General features: G+C 43.7%; 1 protein-coding gene across 3 annotated transcripts in view; it reads right to left on the reverse strand.

The window, feature by feature from the left end:
* The window catches only part of PDE4DIP (phosphodiesterase 4D interacting protein), a 241,637-nt gene that overhangs the window by 86,260 nt on the left and 133,518 nt on the right, over positions 1 to 21,859 (reverse strand). For all 3 annotated transcript variants that reach the window (XM_058660126.1, XM_058660134.1, XM_058660135.1), the window contains one exon: positions 19,593 to 19,710. In XM_058660126.1, the coding sequence (XP_058516109.1) occupies positions 19,593 to 19,710 (118 nt within the window). The remainder of the gene's footprint in view (positions 1 to 19,592; positions 19,711 to 21,859) is intronic.

Below are 21,859 nucleotides of genomic sequence, written 5' to 3' on the forward strand. Positions count from 1 at the left end.
TATTTGAAACTTTTGCCTTGGATTTTTATGTTTTTTCCCTTGTGACATATTTCTCCCATGAATTGATGGGCAAGTTGTGGAAATAGAAATGTAGTAGGAATGTGTCACTGATTAGTAGGTAATCATATGTGTCTTGGCCTTGGAGTCCTGGCTCTTGTCCAATGGCTACTACTGAAGAATAAATAATGACTTACTTTGAAGAAACTGATTATAGTAACTTACGGAATTATCTTTAAGAGTACCTGGCTGAGAGATGGTCTCCCCAAGAAACTGTTAAACTTATCTAGACAACAAGATGCTGGACTCTATGCTTCATATATGCTTGCAATGAAAGAATCTCAACTGAACTTGAACTGTGGTAACGCAACAAGGTGGAGGAATCCACCATGGGGGAGGATTTGGGGAGGTGTGGGGAGAATCCCAGTGCCTATAAAACTGTGTCACATAATACAATGTAATTAATAAAAAAAAAAAGAGAGTACCTGGCTGACCATGAAGTAAAAATTTAATTAATTGAACATCTGTGCATGCCGGCTTAGTTTTAAAGTTAAAGACAGTAAAATCAAATGTTTGTGCAGAGGCGTGTGATGTGTCTGAGTAAATAAAAATGACAGCTTCTTGAGCTCTTACGAGAGGGTACCAAGTGACAGTGTCCGTATCTTTTCTTTTCGCTGACTCTACACACCCTTCTCAACTCCAAACTCGGCTGGAGCTGGCCTCTGGCAGATCTGATGACGTGTATATAGAAAGAATGAAAGAAAAGGAAGGAGTAAATATGGAAATGTGGTTTGGGATATGGAACCTAATAGGGAAATGGCTTACACTAGAAAAAATGTGAGAACTGAAAAATCTATTTTCAAAAAAATAAAGAAAATTTTCACTTGGAATATACTCAGTTTAGGTAACTTAGAAAACAAAGCAGGGTCTCCTGTAGTCAAAGCACAGGTGAGAGACTAAAAGAGTTTGAACAATGCTAAGGATTTTTTTAAAAAAGATTTGTTTATCTTTATGGGAAAGTCAGATCGAGAGAGAGAGAGAAATCTTCCATCCACTGGTTCACTCCCCAAGTGGCCACAATCGCCAGAGCTGCACTGATCTGAAGCCAGGAGTCAGGATCCTCTTCCATGTCTTCTCATGGACACAGAGTTCAAAGGCCCTGGGCCCTGGAGCAGGCAGGACACAAACAGGCACCTACATCAGATCCCAGTGGGTGCAAGGTAAGGATTTCACTGTTAGGCTATCCTGCCAGGTCCCAGGGACTTTTAATATTGTCAGAAGCTCAGAGAAGTTAGCAGTATAAATGAGGTCAGGCATAACATTTCTTGATATGACTGAGTGTCCCTGGGTGGATTTATAAATTGGGTGACATCAAGAACTTCAAAATTTTGGATTCCAATTCCTCAGAATCCTTCCATATCAAGTCAAACGCTAAGCTCTTCTCAATCCTTTTTCTGAACACATTTAACATGTCTCTTGCTTCACATTGATATCAAATTTTCCAATTCAGGTTCTTCAAATGTGCATAACTGGACTATATCCATCAGCCTATTTGGTAGCTTTAGTCCTTGAATCACCTTATATATTGTTTCCAGAATATTCTATGGTAAAGATCTATCATTGTCCACTATCTATGAGAAGTCCAAAACTCTTGGCTTGGTGTATAAGTCCATAATCTACCACTGTAACAAACTATCCAAGCAGGCTAACTTCATAAAGTTTATTTAACTCACAGCTATTGAGAACAGAAATCTGAGATCTCTTAGCCCATTATTGCAGCCTACTGAGGACCTAGGGGATGAACTCATGACACAACTGTGTGCAAGCGTGAGAGGCAACAATCACAAAAACCAGAGAAGAGCATGATTCTTAGTGTAGGCTCACTCTAAAAGACTCAGTCTCTTAGTGGTCTCACCAGAGCAACCTTAATTCCTTCCTAACCCCTCTCAGGGCAGCCTCTCCATGATGGAAATACCTCCCACTGTGCCCTACCTCTTTAAAGCTTCCAGGACCTCTCACACTGCCAGACTAAAAACCAAATTGCCAACACATTCATACTTTAAGAATACCAAAAAAAAAAAAAAAAAAAAAAAAGCCAGACTTCTCATTATCTCTACAAAATAATTTGCTGCCTTTCCACTTTCAATTTAGACTTCCTTCCTAACAAATGGTCATAGGGGACTGGCATTTTGGGCACAGTGGGTAAAACCACCACCTGCAATGCCAGCATCCCATATGCCTACTGATTCTTGTCCCAGCTGCTCCACTTCTGATCCAGCTTCTTGCTAATGGGCTGGGAAAAGCAGCAGAGGATGGCTTAAGTTCTTGAGCCCCTGCTGCCCACTTGGGAGACCCAAAATAAACTCTTGACTCCTAGTTTCAACCTGGCCCAGTGTCAATTGTTGAAGCCATCTGGAGAGTGAACCAGTGGATCCAGTGGATGAAAGATCTCTCTCAGTCTGTCTCTGTCTCTGTCTCTGTCTCTCTCTCTCTCTCTCTCCCTCTGTAAAACAAATAAATAAACCTTTTTAAAAATGTTGATATGGTGAATTTCTGGAATATAAATAACGTTTTATTACCTGTATATCCATATCATCCCCATTCCAATCTAACAGGCCCTTTGCATTCCTTTGACACAGTACTTACAGCTCCAAGAGCAGAGGCTATTAGAAGCCAGATACCTTTCTGGATGCTTATAAACTGCTAAGCCTATTGAGAAGATTAAGTAGGTGTTCAAGCTAGGGAAAGGACGGGAAGACCCCAAAAAGAGAAGAGAAGAAGGTAAGCTTTCATCTATATTGGGAAGATTGGAGATCAAAAACAATGTACTAGGGAAGAAGCAAGATCTGAGAGAAAGCAATAAAATGACCAGAGAAAGGTGGTAGCTCCAGACATTATTTCAGTGTATCAAACTGCTAGGTTTGACCAAACCATGCTTGCTGACATAGGGCTGTGTGAGTGTGGACCAATGATCAGAACAGTCTCTTGATGCTTGGGTGCCTGTTAAAGTCAACAGAGGGGCCCAACATTGTTGCACAGTGGGTTAAGCCACTGTTTGTGACCCTGGCATCCTTGATAGGAGTGCCAATTCAAGTCCCACCTGCTCCGCTTCCAATTCAGCCTCCTGCTAATTACAGTGAATGATGACTCAACTACTTGGGTCCTTACCATGCACAAAAGTTCCATGCTCCTGGCCTAACTTAACCTTGACTGTTGTGGCCGTTGGAGAATAAACTAGAGAATGGAAGATCTAGCTTTATTTCTGTCTCTGTTTCTATCTCTACCTCTACCACTATTACTGTTGCTATCACCATCTCTCTCATGCACTGCTTTTCAAACATATATGTATATAAAATTATATATATCATTTTAAAAACCAGAGCAGGCATTATGGCTCAACAGGCAAATCCTCCACCTGCAAGTGCCAGCATCCCATATGGACGCTGGTCCCTATCCTGACTGCTCCACTTCTGATCCAGCACCCTGCTTACAGCTTGGGAAACCAGCAGAGAATGACCAATGTTCTTGAGACCTTCACCTGCGTAGGAAATCCAGAAGAAGCTCCTGGCTCCTGGTTCCTGGCTCCTGGCTTTGGATCGGCTCAGTTCCAGCCATTGTAGCCAGTTGGTGAGTGAGCCAGCAGATGGAAGATCTTTGTCTCTCTGATTCTCCTTCTTTCTGTAAATCTACCTTTCAAATAACAGATGAATAAATAAATATGTCCTTAAAAAAAAGCTTAAAACTTTGGGATCTTATCATTTTATCCATATCCAAGTCACCTTTACTGTGATGCCTTCTAGTATTCTGCATACTATCTCCCTGATCCTCTTACTCAGTTTTGCTTTCCACGGCTTTAGTTATAATCAGTCAATGTGTGAAAATAATAAATGGAAAGTGCCTGTAATAAATAATTTATAAGTCATAAATTGAAGACTTTTAAGTAGCATAATGGAATTTCATGTTGTTCTGCTCTGCCCAAGTAGTACACAATTCATCCCTAGGGTCTCCATGCGATACACACATACACATAGAGAGAGAGATTACACACACACACACACACACACATATATATATATATATAGTCACTGCAGTCGTAAGGTCAAGCACTGAGGCATTTCAGTGCTCATGTTCAAGTAACCTACAGGTATCAGCCTAACACCATGGTCAAAATGCCGGTCATTCACCTCACTTGATTCCATCATGTAGGCACTGTGTCATCATCACAAGGATATGAATAGAGCACAGCAAGATATTTTGAGAAATAGGCCACAATCACGTAACTTATAATAATATATTTTATTATTAATCTTTAATTTATCAATTAAACTTTATCATAAGAATATATGTATAGGGGGCCCGGTGCCGTGGCCTAGCAGCTAAAGTCCTCGCCTTGAAAGCCCCAGGATCCCATATGCGCGCCAGTTCTAATCCCAGCAGCTCCACTTCCCATCCAGCTCCCTGCTTGTGGCCTGGGAAAGCAGTCGAAGACGGCCCAATGCACTGGGACCCTGCACCCGCGTGGGAGACCAGAAGAGGTTCCTGGTTCCCGGCTTCGGATCGACGCAGCACCGGCCGTTGCGGCTCACTTGAGGAATGAAACATCGAACGGAAGATCTTCCTCTCTGTCTCTCCTCCTCTCTGTATATCTGGCTGTAATAAAATGAATAAATCTTAAAAAAAAAAAAAGAATATATGTATAGGAAAAAAAAAGCATAGTATATATAGGGTTTCATATTATCTGCAGTTTCAGGCATCCACTGGGGAACTTAGAACAACATATCCCCCAAGGGTAAGGGGGGGACTGCTATATTATGAACCAGCAAACAATGGACTTTTGTCAACTTCAACGCCCACGTGTTTTTGTATCGGCACACAGCCATGGCATTCCTTTATGTACCATTTGTGGCTGTTTGGGGGTTAGAATGGCAGAAACCTTTGTCTACAAAGCCTTTGCCTACAAAAGTATTTGTTATCTGTCCCTACAGTTTAAAAAAAAAAAGTTTGCCAAAACCTGCTCCTTCCTTTCTTTGATATACTTGTTTGATTACTTATATAACTCCTTTGTTACACTAGAAGCTCCCCGAGAAGGTCTTCCTTTTCATAATCTCCCTTTCTAGTACCAAACAGCCACATTGCCCAGCTCTGACAGGCCTTGGATAACCAACCACAAACACCAGACGCATGAGTGAATAAGTTGCTCTCCATATCTTAAAATATTATTTCACTCTAATGCCTCAGCCAAAATTTTCTCCTCAATATTCACATATAGAAATCTTTTTTAAAAAAATATTCTGTTTTTTGGGCCCAGCACGATAGCCTTAGCAACTAAAGTCCTCACCTTGCATGTGCCAGGATCCCATATGGCTGCCAGTTCTAATCCCCGTGGCCCTGCTTCCCATCCAGCTCTCTGCCTGTGGCCTGAGAAAGCAGTCAAGGATGGCCCAAAACCTTGGGATCCTGCACTTGTGTGGGAGACCCAAAAGAGGCTCCAGACTCCTAGCTTTGGATTGGTGCAGCTCTGGCTGTTGTGGCCACTGCAGAGTGAATCATCAGACGAAAGATCTTTCTCTCTGTCTCTCCTCCTCTCTGTGTATCTGACTTTCCAATAATAATAAAAGCTAAAAATTTTTTAAATCTTTAGAATTATTTCTTAATTTGAAGGGCAGACTTACAAACGGACAGAGATCTTCCAACCACTGGTGCAATCCCAGATGGTTTTAACAGCCAGAGCTGAACTGATCTGAAGCCAGGAGTTTCTTCCAGGTCTTTCATGTGGGTGCAAGGATCCAAGGGGTTGAGCCATCATCAGCTGCTTTCCCAGGCAATCAACATGCAGCTGGATGAGAAATGGACCAGCTGGGACATGAACCTGAACCCATATGGAATACCAATGTCATAGGTAAAGGCTTAGCCTTCTATGTCATGTTGCTGAATCTTCAGATGTTGAAATCTTATTCCCCAATGTGAGGGAATTAGCAGGTGGGGGCAGCTGTGAGGGTTGAGTCTTCATAACTTAGATTAGTGCCCTTTAAAAATATGAGGCTGGTGCTGCATCAACATCCCATATAGGCACAATAGAAGATGGTGCAGGGCTGGGTGGAGAAACCTAATGGTTAAAGTCCTCACCTTGAACGCACCAGCATCCCATATGGGCGCCAGTTCTAATCCTGGCAGCCCCACTTCCCATCCAGCTCCCTGCTTGTGGCCTGGGAAAGCAGTCGAGGATGGCCCAAAGCCTTGGGACCCTGCACCAGCGTGGGAGACCTGGAGGAAGTTCTAGGCTCCTGGCTTTGGATTGGCTCAGCACCAGCCATCGCGGTCACTTGGGGAGTGAATCAACAAACAGAAGATCTTCCTCTGTCTCTCCTCCTCTCTGTACATCTAACTTTGCAATAAAAATAAATAAATCTTTAAAAGAAGAAGAAAGAAGAGGAGGAGGAAGAGAAGGTACAAACCCTTGGATCCCTGCAATCATGTGAGAGACCCGGAACAAGCTCCTAGTTCTGGGTTGTTGTGGCCATTTGGGTAGTGAACCACCAGATCTCTGTCTATGTCTCTCTCTATCTAGTTCTGAGTTTCTAGCAAAACAAATATTTGTTAAATAATAATTTTTTAAAATTAGAAAAACAAAACAAAAAAACAAGGGCAAGTGTTCCGTGCAGTGCCTAAGATGCTAAGCATATCAATATCCCATACCAGAGTCCCCGGGGTTGGAATGACCCTTCTGATTCTAGCTTCTTCTTAAAGCACATCCTAGGAGGCAGCAGAGGATGGCTCAAGTGTTTGTGTCCCCATCACCCAGCAGCGGATTCAATTTAGAGCTCCTGGTTTTGGCCTGGCTTAGCACTTTCTGCAGGCATTAGAACAGTGAACCAGCAGATGGAAGATCTTTCTCTCTCTCCTCCTCCTTGTTCACTCAGAAGGTTAGTTAAACCCTTCTGCCCAGTGTGGACACAGCAAGAAGTCCATGAATCAGCAAGGGAGTCTTTCCAAGGACCTAGTTCTTGGACTTGACAGCCTCCAGGGCTGCAGGACAATGCTCAAAAGGTTTTGTATGAACTACCTAGTTTTTGCTGCTCGGTTACAGCTAAATACAATATCTTCCCAAATAGAAGAGTCATTGAATAAATGAATAAAGTAATATTTTCCCTTTATCTTTTTTTTTAATTTATTAATTTTTATTGGAAAGGCAGATATACAGAGAGGAGGAGAGACAGAGAGGAAGATCTTCTGTCCGATGGTTCACTCCCCAGGTGGCCGCAATGGCTAGAGCCTGAGCCAATCCAAAGTGGGGCTGCCGGGATTAGAACCAGCACCCATATAGGATCCCGGCACGTGCAAGGTGAGCACGTTAACCACTACGCTATTGTGCCGGGCCCCCCTTTATCTTTATGTACTAAAATATGTCTTATTCTTTGCAGACAAAAATCTTCACTGCTTATTTCAGCCCAAGAGAATTTTGAATTGGTTTCTAGCTGAGACTTTTTTACATTGTAATCTCTGGAAGTCAGAAGTTAACCTAACACATCTTTATATTCTTCCTTCACCTACAAGTACCTGTGCAAGTACCTATTTTTGATGAAACTTCAAAATCTATTTTTGCACCTCCTTTACTTGCTCAAAAGGATTAGACCTAAGATTGCTTTAGATGGTACGGCTTGCTTCTGAGACCCTCAACCAATGAGGGCTACATCTGGGAAATGGGGTACAATGAGGATTTACAAATGAATTTCAAGTTCAGTATTCATCATGTTAAGAAGGAGATACTGCGTCTTGCTCAGATTCCGACCCCAGCCACCATGTACTCATGGTGAGCTGGGCCCAGGCCTGCCTGCGTTTGGGGGCTGCTTCCCTTCGGGGTGAGTACACTGAGGGGGAAGTCTCCGTGACTGGGTAGGTCCAGGGCCCACCCACTGCCCTCATTGGGCAGTGAACGGGATTGGGGAGGGGCGCGATCTTGGGCCTGCGGGTTTAACCTTCCAGCAGCCAGGCTGTGCCTGCTGGCCGCCCGGCCGGGGAGCTCTGGGGTATTGGTTGTCTGAATCGCTGCTTAGGTAGCTCCAGGCTGATCCCACTGTACTTCTGGGATATGAGTCAATCCTAAAGATTCCCAATGGCACTAACTCTTCTTTTGAAGAACTTGTAATCACTTAACAATGCTGAGCGGTGAACACCTTTCATGCAAAAGATAAGGCTCGGGGCTTGTCCAGCAGGATATCCTATTACCTGACATGATGATGGATCAGGAGACTGGTCACATTAGGCAGGGCCATAACATTAACTAGCACTTGAGAACCATATTTGGGGGTAGATTCCGTGCAGGATGTGTGGGCCACATGCTGTGGAAATTTTAGCCCCACTGGTAAGCCCAAAAGTTTGGGTGGTTATGGACTAAGCTAGGTGTGACCAAGGAGCCTGCCATCAGTCACAGGTAAATGGACCCACAACAGTCTGGACTGGCCAAGGCAGCAGCACCCAAAAGTGCATCCTGAATAGGTTGTGGGGTGGGCCGGGCTGCAACATTCACCAGCTCATACAAGGCCAAATGGAAAGCCAGAGTACACCGGGCACTGGCCTAAAACCCATTGGCATGTATGAGAACTGGGTCTGGGAGGGGATCAAGTGGAGGAACTTGGGAAACTCCCCTGGCGAGTCATAGCTCCCGCTAGTGAAAGTGCGGTCCAGACCTGGGGGTCGGACAAGCTGGGCAAAGTAGCTCCAAAATGTGTAAATTGGTAACGGAACAGAATGTACTGGACAGTACTGAGCAAACCTTAGCCTACAAGCAAAACTAGAAACCAGCATGGAGCACAGGTCATGCCGAGCTAGGCTCTTGCACCTACTGGTCTACTTGAGTCAAGGATACTAAGCCACACTGTCTAAGGCAGAGGCCAGGACAAGTGAGGGACTGAGACAAGCTGAGTCAGAGCAACCACTGGCAGGCGCATGATCTACAGCTAGGAACAGGCCCAGTTGGGGAGCTAAGGGGACACCCTAACTGGGTTGAGGTTCCCACCAAGGGCGTGTACGCTGGAATGGGGGCTGTGTTCTATCTAGGAAACAGTTGTAGTCTCCCTTGGCACTAGTGTGGGCTGGGAATGGATGCACCAGGCCAGGCCAGACCCCAACACCATCTGGTGTCCTGGAGAACCAGGGTAGATGTGCGACTGACTAGGCTGGGTCTTAACCCCCTACTGAGCCATGTGTGAGCTATATGTGGGTATGGACAAGCCATGGCTGGGCTGAAACATCCAACAACAAGAACCAGAATGGGGTGAAAGCCAGTCGGGAAAAGCCACTGCTCCTGCTAGGACATGAGGTGAACTGAGTAAGGTTGGCTTAAGGACCCCCTGGTATGCGCAAAATCTGGCATTGCGAGCAGTTCTGATGGAGGAGCCTGGGCAACTCTTCTGGCAGGACACAGTCCCTGCAGGCAAGGCCAAGAAGCATGATAGGAAACAGTCCAGAATAGGCCATGGAAAGTTTCCCACTGGCATACATTTGGCATGGGTCAGGAGCAGACCAGGCTGAATCAGTTCATGTCATCCACTGGCAAATCCGATCACCAGAACAGAGTGTGGGTTGAGCCGGGTTTGGTTGCGACAAAACCAGTGCACAATATGGAATGCCAGGATGAGGTTGCCTGTACTGGATTTGAATGCAGCACCCAACCAGCACGCACGTGAGAACCAGGAAGGGAGGGGCAGAGCTGGCAGGGGGAATTAAAGGGCTGGTCCCCTCGCCTGACAGCTACTCCCACTGGAGAGCTTGGACTGGGATGGGGACAGACCAGACTAAGCAAGGCTGCAACACCTGTGCGCTGCATGTGGACTAGATCAGGGGAAAGCCAGGCTGGGCTGATTATTCCTGCTGGTGCAAGCATAAATTAGAGCGGGTGAAGGATGTTTGGGCTTAGCCGCAGCATCAGATGGCAGAAGCTGGCACTGGGGACTAATTCTGTCAAGTCAAACCACAGAACCACCCAAAGAGTGCATAAACCGGGACTGAGAGAGACCTGGGAGGGAAATGGTGGGTTCCCCCCTCTTGGGTCACTACTCCCGCGGGAGGGCATGAAAACTAGGACGGGGGCTGGGATGGCTAGACGGAGAGGCACTCAACAACACCCGTGAGGACTGGAGAGTTGAGTTGGTTAGATGGAACTAAGCTTTAACACCCACTGACAAGTACAAGAGCCAAACAGGACGTGGGACAGACTGGACTAGTCTGCTATACATACTAGCAAACCAGGGTAGGGGGAGGGCCTGGTGGGGGTTATCGTGGGTCGTCCCGACTAGACTGCAGATCTCACTGGTTGATGTAAGGGCCGAGTATGTGCTGGGCAGAACCAGACTGGACTGCAACACCCATTGGTTCCAGTGCAAGTCGGGACTGAAAACAGAACCAATCCAGCAATTGCAACCACCAGCTGATCGGGGTGATGGACTGTGCCGGGTCCTGTGCTTGCTTGAACATACAAGAACCTGGTCTGGGAATACCTCAAAGTTTCCTTGGAGATCTCCCCAGTCGAACTGCTGGACTCAGAACCCTAGCCAAGAAAAGACAGAGGGCAGAACAAGTCAATCAATCACCTCAGCTATATGTTGGAAGCGAAATACTGGACAAATGAAGACCCTATGATGGACTGTGTCAATCAGTTGACGACCTCATCGAGCGAAACTGGCAGCGATTCATAACTGGAGAACTATTAAAACCACTTGAGCAAGGATCTCAGAGCATGCCCCACATCCGGGACTTGGGGTGGGTGGGAAACTGGGTGGGGCTTCTCCCTCAATATCCCCCTTTACCTCAGATACATGATGGAAACAATATGGACATAATACTATTACCCACATCCCTATACCCCCTGAACCTTTTTTTTTTAACCACAATTAACTATGTAAAGATTGTCAACAATAATACAATATATTATTAATAAAAAAAAAAGAAGGAGATACTGAAAACCTGTTCTAAAAAATCTCCTTATATGATGTTGTCTGGAGCTAATAATCCTGTTGCCTGGGCTACCAAACCCGGCAAGGTTTTCGGTCTCTGCTTTGAGCATTTAGAACACATTCTTGCTTTAACCTCCATGTCAAATCTCTCCCTGGTAACGCTGGAATGTTTGCTATTTTAGGAAACACACCTCACTGCATGCAGTGCTGTTTACATTAGGTTCCCAACAAGGCATAAATGCAAGAGCTCAAGTGCCTGCTGACTTGTGTCCAGGGAAGACCTGGCTTGACTAACGGGTGCTCCCACACCCCCTTCCTGCTTCTGAAGTCATGCTTTACTCATAAACCAACCAAGGTAAAATGACACATTAATAGATTGTTTATCTTATACCAGAGAGAAAATGCAGAAGGAAAAAAAAAAGGAAAGGCACAGAGTTAGAATTCCCTCAGACATTTCTTCTGCCTCTACACTTCCAGGTCTGGTTTCATTTAAAAGCTGCAAAATGACAATTCCATAGAAGAGAGTAACAGGGGTTACTGACCCAACTGCTAGATTTTCCCTGAAGGGTCCAATGCAATGATTCAGTGGCTAAATCCTCCCCGCTTGCAAGTGCCAGGAACCGATGCGGGTGCTGGTCATATCCCAGCTGTTCGACTTCCCATACAGCTCCCTGCTTATAGCCTGGGAAAGCAGTCAAGGATGGCCCAAAGATTTGGGACCCTGCACCCATCTGGGAGACACAGAAGAAGCTCCTGGCTCCTGGCTTTGAATTGGCTCAGCTCCAGCTGTTGTGGCCACTTGGGGAGTGAACGAGCGGATGGAGGATCTTTGTATCGCCACTCTGTAGATCTGCCTTTCCACTGCAAATGGATACATTTTTTTAAAATAGGTTTTCCCTGTAACTTTGTAGAAACACTGAAATAGAAAAAGACTTCTAGGGCAAAGGAGGTGGCCACTGTGCTACAGGGTAACAGATAATCACAAAGCTCCTCAGGGCAGATGTTGAGTTCAGCAGCTAGGATCCTCTATCAGAATGTCTAGGTTCAAGTTCTGGCTCCACTCTCAATTCTAGCTTACTGCTTGCTCATGTGCATTCTGGGAGGCAACATATGAGACCTCAAGTACTTGGGTCCCTACCAACTCCATGGACATCTGGATTAAGTTACAGCTTCCAGCTTTGTTCTGATGTAGCCCTGGTCTAGTTCCAGTCAGTTGTCAGCATTTGGGGAGTAACTCGACAGATGGGAGTTCAAGGTCTTTGGCCCTCTCTCTCTCATTAAAAAATACACAAAGCAGCACTCTGGCATCTCCAGTACCAATCTACATGCACATCAAGGATGGGAGGGATGGAAGCAAACAGGTGGTGGTGTCAATTTGTTGCACATCAACACTATGGCACTTGGTTGTTGTAAGCAATTAGCTATTAGAAATCATAAGATGTGGACAACTATACTCCCACTAAAATGAATGTTATAGAATATTTTGATATAATGGAAAGAAAAACCATTTAGAAAGAATGTGTGGTAAATTAAGTCACGCAATCTTGATAGATGTATCTCTTTTACTTGAGGGAGTAAATACTGAAGTTAAAACAAACAAAGCAAAACAAAAAACCCTGTTCTTAAGGATTATGCCCTAAGCAAAATTTTCTTTTTTCTTTCTTTTTCTTTTAAAATTTTTTTTTAAAGATTTATTTTATTATAAAGTCAGATATACAGAGAGAGGAGGAGAGACAGAGAGGAAGATCTTCCGTCCGATGTTTCACTCCCCAAGTGAGCCGCAACGGGCCGGTGCGCGCCGATCCGATGCCGGGAACCTGGAACCTCTTCCAGGTCTCCCACGTGGGTGCAGTGTCCCAATGCATTGGGCCGTCCTCGACTGCTTTCCCAGGCCACAAGCAGGGAGCTGGATGGGAAGTGGAGCTGCCGGGATTAGAACTGGCGCCCATATGGGATCCCGGCGCGTTCAAGGCGAGGACTTTAGCCACTAGGCCATGGCGCCGGGCCCTTTCTTTTTAAATTTTTATTTGTTCCATAAACTCAGAGATTTTACCTTTACCCCAGACTTTCATATTTGGGATTAAATAAGAATTGCACATCTTTGAGAGACAGGGTAGATGAGTGCTGTTCCTTTTAGTTAGTAAAACCTAGAAGTGCAAGATCTATGAGCAGCCCCTTTCTAAGACTCAACATGGTAATCTTCCCTCCAGCATCAGTCTGGGGTTCCAGGAATGGCTTTGTTGGAAAGGAGGAGATTCTTTGCAAAGCCTCTGCAGAGCAGGCCAAAAGCTTGGGAAAACCTTTGCCTTCTATGTTGTAGTAGTGTGGTTCCTGTGGTGAGAACTAGCATGGAAGGTAGAGAATTGATATAACACAGTGCAGCTAGGATTGCTACTGTTAGCAAAAATCATACCCATAGCCAAAGCTTCAGGTGACACAAACAGCCAGGTCAATGGATCACTTTCCCTTGCAGAAGGACAGAGAGGGAACACTGTATAACTGGCTTCAAAATACTTTTTACCCTTATCTAGCTTACAGAATTGAATATTTTTTAAAGATTTATTTTAATTGGAAAATCAGATACACAGAGAGGAGGAGAGACAAAGTGGAAGATCTTCTGTCCAATGATTCACTCCCCAAGTGGCCACAACAGCTAGAGCTGAGCCATTCCGAAGCCTGGAGACAGAGCCTCTTTCATTTCTCCCACATGGGTGCAGGGTCCCAAGGCTTTGGGCCATCCTTGACTGCTTTCCCAGGCCACAGGCAGGGAGCTGGATGGGAAGTGGGACTGTCGGGTTTAGAACCGGCACCTATATGGGATCCTGGCACCTGCATAAGGTGAGGACTTAAGCTGCTAGACTATCACACCGTGCCCTACAGAATGAATTTAATGAAGCATTTAACACATGTTGTCAACAGTGATGTGTTTTCTCAAGAAAACATCAGTTGTCTGCTCTCTAAGCAATTCTAGTCCTCATACTAAGACTGCTATTCGGAAGTGTAAATCAAACTTCTCCCCACACACACACCTGCTGAACTTATTCTTAAAATTTTCTGTTGCCTACAACATGAAGTCCTTACCTTGATATTTGGGGGTACTTTTCAGCTATGTATTTCACCATACTCTGGCACCTGTCTTATGCTTAGCCACAACAACTATTCACAATTTCTTCATTATCATTATCATTATCATTATCATTATCATTATCATTCCTCCTACCTAAAGATCTTCTTGTATTTTTGCCTGCAGGTATTCTTTTACTTTGCATAAATAAATACAAAGATTTTTATTTTATTTATTTTTTAAGGATTTGTTCTTGATGATGTTTACATAGTTGAGAAGGTGGTAAGAGTTGACCAGCCTGCGCTTACTCTGGCTCGTGTGGGCACCAGTGGATGCAGTCACTTAGCCCAGCCTGGCTCTCCCATAACCCAGCTCACATGCAAGCCAACAGGTGTTATAATCCTGCCTAGATTGGTCTGCCCCAGGACCCAGTTCTCACGCTCACCATCTGGAGCAATGGCCTAGCAGGGGAGTTCTTGCAGCCCTCCTACCTGGCTCACACCTCACCCCAGATCTTAACGTGTGTTGGTGGTGCTGCAGCTCAGTCTTGCATGGCCCACCTCACGTCTGCATTTACCAGTGGGTTTTGTAGCCTGACACAGCCTGGCTTGCCCCCAGTTCCAGCTCATGCTGGTGTGTCTTTGAGCCTAGCCCAGTTCAGCCAGCCTGACCTGGGGGTATTCTTTAAGACTTAATATAAGGGCTGGTACAATGGCTTAACTAACTGATCCTCCACCTCCAAGTGCCAGCATTCCATATGGGCACCAGTTCATGTCCCAGCTGCTCCACTTCCCATCCAGCTCCCTGCTTATGGCCTGAAGAGGCAGTGGAAAATGGTCCAAGTCTTTGGAACTCTGCACCTATTTGGGAGACACAGCAGAAACTCCTGTCTCCTGACTTTGGATCGGCTCAGTTGCAGCCATTGTGGTCATTCAGGGAGTGAACCAGCTAATAGAAGAACTTTCTGTCTCTCCTATCTGTAAATATGCCTTTCCAATAAAAATAAATCTTAAAAAAAATCAGTGTAAGGGTGGTCTCCAGATGTGCATCTTCATTTATGGAGTCCCTTAGCACTTGATTTCCACTTCCTCATTCATCATACTATAAACTCTCATTGTTCCAGAAGGCCTAGGAAGGCTGGTTCTTCCAATACCAGTGCTTCTGACTGAGCAACGGTATCATTTGTGTGCAGTTTGAAAATGTGTGGGGTTGTTGCTTTTTTTTTCCCCTGTTGATGTGTGGGGCAAGAGGAATACCATAAAACTGCAATCAACAGGGCAGAATATTATTCCAAATTCCAACAGGTTTTCCAAAGTTTTACTGGGTGGTGAAATAGGGAATAACACTGTTTATAAACATCCAAACACAGAACTTAACTCTGGAGTCTTTCTAAATTCAGTGTTCATCTACATCGAATTTTCCATTAGTAAAACTACTATGCAGAGCCTGGCATGATGCTCTAGTGCCTAAATCCTTGCCTGGCATCCACAGGGGTCCCTGTGGGCGCCGGTTCATGTCCGGCTGCTCCACTTCCCATCCAGCTCCCTGCTTGTGGCCCAGAAAAGCAGTCAAGGACAGCCCAAAGCCTTGGGACCCTGCACCCACATAGGAGACCCACAAGAAGCTCCTTGGCTTCAGATCAGCTTAGCTCCGGTCATTGCTGCCACTTGGGGAGTGAGCCAGTGGACAGGGGATCTTTTTTTCTGTGTATCCTTCTCTCTCTGTATTTGCCTTTCCAACAAAAATAAATATAAATATTTTAAAAATACAGTAACCTACTATGTAAAGCAGGTGTATTTTGCTTAAAAAGTTGCTAAGAATTTACCAGTTTTATATTGCCACTTGCTGGTTTTGAAATGTCAACATAAGATACCTAGGCCACACTGCAGCTGACACTGTGAGGCTTACACTGATTTTCCATGCAAGTACAAGTTCCGATCTGTGTGCTTTTACATGGCTGTGCCCAGGAATGTCCACAGTAAAATAAGTACTTCATTATGAATTATGCCATTATGTCTCTTTTACATTTACCTTGAGTGTTTTGAGGATTCAGTTAATCAGAGTTCATAAAAAAGTATTTAGAGCAGCAACTGACACACAGGAAATACAACAATATATGCTGATGTTATTACTACATAAAAGTTGCTGAGCATGTACTAATAAATATTTTAAATTATACTTTGATCTCTATTTTAAAATCCTATACATTCATTTTTAGTTTTTATATTTCATTAATCTGTACCATTTGAGTAGACAACTAATTGGTCACCAAATGTCTTAGAAAGTGCTCCAGTAATTCCTTTTGCTTACTGTAGGAGACTAAAGTAAGATTTATTACTCACTGTGACCAGTTTTCATGAAGCATTCACACTTCATTATGTTTCTCCTGAGGAAGAACCCCATAAACTGGAAACTGAATTCAGTCCTCACCTACCAAATGACTTTTCCACATGTAAAGCTCACAGGTCCAGAGAGGGAATTATGACCATTCATCTCACTAAGAAATAGCTACCATATTTATTAAGTTTATCTTTCTCTTTTATAAGACAAAGATGAAAACAATATGAAGAAATTTACAGTACGTGGCTCACTGACCACATCTTTATATCCACAATTCATTTCTAAGAATAGCCTTATTCTCTAGTAGACAATTAATAGGCGTTCTGACAATAGTTACCAAACCTTGAACAATACTGAACAAAATAGCTGAACATTAGGTATTTCTATTTCTATTCTATAGAAGAGGAAACTGCACTGGAGGAGCCATATATCTTATGGCAATATATTTAAAAGTGGCGATGCTGGGATTCAAATTCTGGGACCTGAGCTCAGGCGGGCACACCACTCTCCTGCCCTGCTTGAGAGTCAGGGAACTTCACACTGACATACTGACATCCTAGGAAAGAAGCAATTTTCTTTCTTTGAACTCAGACTTCTATAAGTCAATCTGAATCAGGAGAGTGTGGCTCCAAGTTCCAAGACACTCTAGAAACAACTTCAATATTTCTTTCTTGAATCTGGGTCATTGAGTATAGAAGAGAAAGCAGAGTGATCAAAACTAGATGCACCGGGAGAAGGAAGTTTTCACAGAATTATCTGCACACTTCCTCAAAGGCTGCATTCTCTGTCCAGGACAGTTTGGGCTGCTTTGGAAGTGATAATGTAAAATAATCCTACACAAACTTAGTCCTTGGAGACTTAAATACATTTTTACCCATAAAGACAAAAAAACCTGAGAGCTAACAGGGGTTTCTGTGCTCCAACTGAGAGCACCTACACTCAGAGGCCCCATGTGACAGAACCGTCCAATTCAGGTGTTTAAGCAGTGTGGGCCTAAGGATGGTACTCCAAGCACAGAAAGGCAGAACCCTGGGCTTTCAGGTGGCAGTAGGCCCTGGAATGGCCATGGGCCATCACCCCTAACCATGAGCAGCCTTGGTCATTTATTTCAGGATACCAAAGATACATAATCATTTCCAATGAAAATAAATGTCTCTGAAAAAGACTGGGAGGGCCCGGCATGGTAGCTTAGTGGCTAAAATCCTCACCTTGCATGCACCAGGATCCCATGTGGGCACCGGTTCATATCCCGGCTGCTCCACTTCCCATCCAGCTCCCTGTTCGTGGCCTGAGGAAGCAGTAGAGGCTGGCCTAAGGCCTTAGGACTTTGCACCTGCATGAGAGACCCAGAAGAAGCTACTGGCTCCTGGCTTCGGATCAGCTCAGCTCCAACCATTGTGGATATTTTGGGAGTGAACCAGAAGATGGAAGATCTTTCTCTCTCTCTCTCTTTCTCTCTGTAAATCTGACTTTCCAATAAAAATAAATAAATCTTTTTTAAAAAAGAAAAGAGAAAGAAAAAGACTGGAAAACACTGTCTTATATGTTGAATAAAACATTAAAAATAGCTTTATAGCTACTGTAAAACCTATTAATCCAGTGTATCAAAGAAGCACATTTGTTAACACAGTTTATATGAATGAGGCCTTTCTTTCCTTTGTCCATGGATGCTGCAATATTCTTTTCTGACACTGATTTGTATTCTAAGAATAAATTTGGAAAGACTAGAAATAAATTGGTTTCTTTGAAATTATAATCTTTCTGTTCCTTTAGTCTGTTTTGAAAACTAATACCAAATCAAGCCCCCTTATTAGAACTGCAAATACTGAATTGTGAAATCCCACTTCAGTGCTGGCCAAAGATGAAAATAAGTATATGTACATAATCATACCAATAGTTATGTATGCAGAAATGTAAAACTAGCACAATGGCCCCACTTCCTAGTAAAAAATGATCATGGGCCATTTCTATTGTATAGAAAGGGTTGGGAAACACTGGTTTAAACTGTTTTTTTATCTTGTTCCCAATTTTTGTGCAAGTGATCCAATTAATTAAAATTGGAGTTTTATCACTGGCCTAAGACCTGTGTAGCAATGTAAGGTTATCTGGTAATTGTTCATATTGTGCAGGCCCAGAGAGACTCCAGGATTCACTTAGAAAGTATCTTAGTAGCAAATTAAAAGTCCATCACAGCAGAGAAATTCATTGTGAGATTATTTCCAAATGCAACAACGTAGATGAAAATCAATACAAGTCTTTTTATCACTATGGATGTCTTTACTTCAATATTAAATCTGCAGTATGCATTCTATCTAGTTATAAATCAATATGGTTGACAGAATTCTAAAATGGTACCTCATAATCCCTACTCCCTAGTATCCACACCTTTGTGAAAATCCTACCTCTAGAGTATGAGCAGGTCTTGTAACATGCTTGTTTTAAGGAGAAAAATTTTCATTTAATTTACCTGAGAGACAGAAAGACAGTGCATGACAAGGGGAAAAAGAGTGCTCCCACTAACTGGACCACTGTCCAACATGCCTGTAACATCCAAGACTGGACTGGGCTAACCCTGGGAGCTGTGACTGCAACCCAGAAACCCAATCCCCTGAGCCATCACATCTGCCCCTCAGGACTGGAAGAGCAGGAAGCCAGAGTCCAGAATCAGAGCCAGGAACTGGTACAAGAGGCAACTATCTTAACCCCTAAGCCAAATACCCACTCCAGTAACTTTATTTGAAACAAAAGTGCATGACAAATTTGATGCAATGTCACTGCATTAGCATGCCTTGTTATATGGCAGAAATGAAGGGGGGTTGCAGATGTTAATTAACGGGCCTCAGCAGCTGACTTTAAGTTAACCAACTAAAATAATCAGATTAGCTTTTTAAAAGTCTAGAAGTGAGAAAGGCAACCATGTGTTAATCTAGACTGGTGGCTATAAAGAGGCAGGTTGCCAAAACTTCTACACAGAAATTAATTCTGCCAGCAGAACTTAGAAGCTGAGCTTTCCCTAAGTGTGTCTCCAGCTGTGAAAACCCAGGCCACACCTGGATTTTAGTTATGCGACCTCTTGCGATAAATCCAGCTAAACCATGTTAGGGTTCCTGCCTCGCAGGAACTGTGAGATTACAAACTAGTAATCTGCTACATGGCAACAGATAATAATACTAACGCTAAAAAGTAGAGTTCACGAAAGCATAAAGCAAGTACCCCAGGACCAACGGCCCAAACCTAACCTGCACATCCATGCTGCTTGGCTCCCCCAACAGGTGTAGCAGTCGTTGTTTCTCCTGAGACAGCTGTTCTACCAGATTCTCCTGGGCAGCCAGGCTTTGGCTCAGCTCTTCAATTTTCCTGGAACAAAGACAAAACAACAACAGTTATGGTCACGGTATCACCTTCACTGTTCGGCCCACTCCAAAGATAGCACAGTCCAAAACAATAGATTTTTTTTTTTTTTAAAGAAAGAATGGAGGGAGTATCTTTATTTTCTCTGAATTATATCTTTTTTTTTTATTACGTTGCATTATGTGACACATTTTCATAGGCTCTGGGATTCCCCCAACCCCTCCCCGGGCCCTCACCCCAGGGTGGATTCCTCCACCTTGTTGTAGTATTACAGTTCAAATTAAGTCAAGATTCTTTCATTGCAAATATATACCAAGCATAGAGTCCAGCATCTTATTGTCCAGATAAATTCAACAGTTTCTTGGGGAGACCATCTCTGGTCTGAAGGTAGAGCTGGCAGAATATCATCCCGATCAATTAGAAGCCCCAGCACAACATCAACAACAATTTACAGCATTATGGAATTAATTGACATGGTATTGAGTAACCAATATGTGAAAACAATGCAAGTTCTTATCCACATCCTGTGACTACTTCATTGACACTTCAATTTTTGTTCGTACACAGAACCGGCTGCTATACACCTGAAAGTGGCTATAGGGTACTATTCAGCTGTCTCGCATCTGTTTTCACAAAACAATATTCAACTTTTTAAAATCACTGAACTCTTTGAATCTTTTCTCCAGAAACCCATGAATATTCTGTCTCTCTTCCCCCCACCACCAAATACATACACAAGTAACTTTTTAAAAGATTTTTTGCTTGTTTCTTTGTTTGTTAGAAAGGCAGATCTACCAAGAGAAGGAGAAACAGAAAGATCAGCTGTCTGCTGCTGGTTAACTCAGCAAGCAGCTGTAACAGCTAGAGCTGAGCCAATCTGAAGCCAGGAGCCAGGAGCCTGGAACTTCTTCCAGGTCTCCCACACGGGTGCAGGGTCCCAAGGCTTTGGGTCATTCTTGACTGCTTTCCCAGGCCACAATCAGGGAGCTGGATGGGAAGCAGAGCAGCCAGGACACAAACCAGCACCCATATGGGATCTCAATGCATGAAAGGCAAGGACTTACCCACTAGGCTACCATGCCAGGCCCTACAAGTAACTTTTGATTTACATATTCACCAGGCTCACGGATTCCTGAAGCTGATCACTGGGTCATAAGCCTAGGTATATAATTTTTGGGATAAAGGCCCTTAAGTTGGGTTTTGGATTAGCTGTTGTTTTTCCATTCAAGCCAGTGTTTAGATAACTGACATGTGGACTCAATGCTCTATTGTATTGGGATGAAAAGGGTACACACTGCCTTCTCTGTGGAAACATCAATTCTTTTGGCATGCATGCTAGTGGTTTCAAAAGTAAGAAGATACAGCTAAAAAACAAATAAAAGGTCCAGAATTATAGTAAGTGTTACCATGGTAGAGGTAAATATATGGTACATTAGTACTGCCAAGGGGGCTACAGAAACAAAAACAAAGATTTGATGCGTCATGGAGAGTCTGGGCAGCTCAAGGGAAGATTTTAAGATGGGGTGTTTTTCCAGAATCAGAAGGAGGACCTTAAACAAAGAAATGAAGGTAAGAAAACACAATATATATTTTGGGACAAGTAATTGGAAAGGCAGTTGGTGCTGGGAAAGGCAGTGATTAGAGGAGTAGCTGGACCTTCAGACTAGGATTAAGTTGCAAAAGGCCACACATGTTGTGCTAAAGGATACAAAACAGAAGTTCAACTCCACAGTTTCTGGGCCTTTTCCACATGCAAAGTATATACTTCTGCTTCTGTTTGTATATGCTCAGAGTGTTAGAGACACACTTGCAAGGGCCTTGTAAATGTACTGGACACTAGATGAAATGTCTCCAACTGAGATTATTATTTCTGTGTGAGTGTGTAGAATAGCAATAAGAACCTTTGGAGGAAAACAATTGGGCAGAAAGGTGAAAGGCACAAGAAAGTCAAGTATGAATCTCATGGACATATTATAAACCCATTTAGGGTATATGAGGATCAACTAAATTTTGAGAATGAGACCCTTAGAAATATTAAACAAACGCAAGTGGTGAGGAAATGGGCTTAGGAGGAGAGAGAAACAAGGAAGAGAAAGGAGGGCAAAAGAGGGGAAAAAAATCCAACTTTCTGTAAGCTTCAAATCTCACTTATCCT

Source organism: Ochotona princeps, chromosome 2 (assembly GCF_030435755.1).
Source record: "Ochotona princeps isolate mOchPri1 chromosome 2, mOchPri1.hap1, whole genome shotgun sequence".
NCBI lineage: Eukaryota > Metazoa > Chordata > Mammalia > Lagomorpha > Ochotonidae > Ochotona > Ochotona princeps.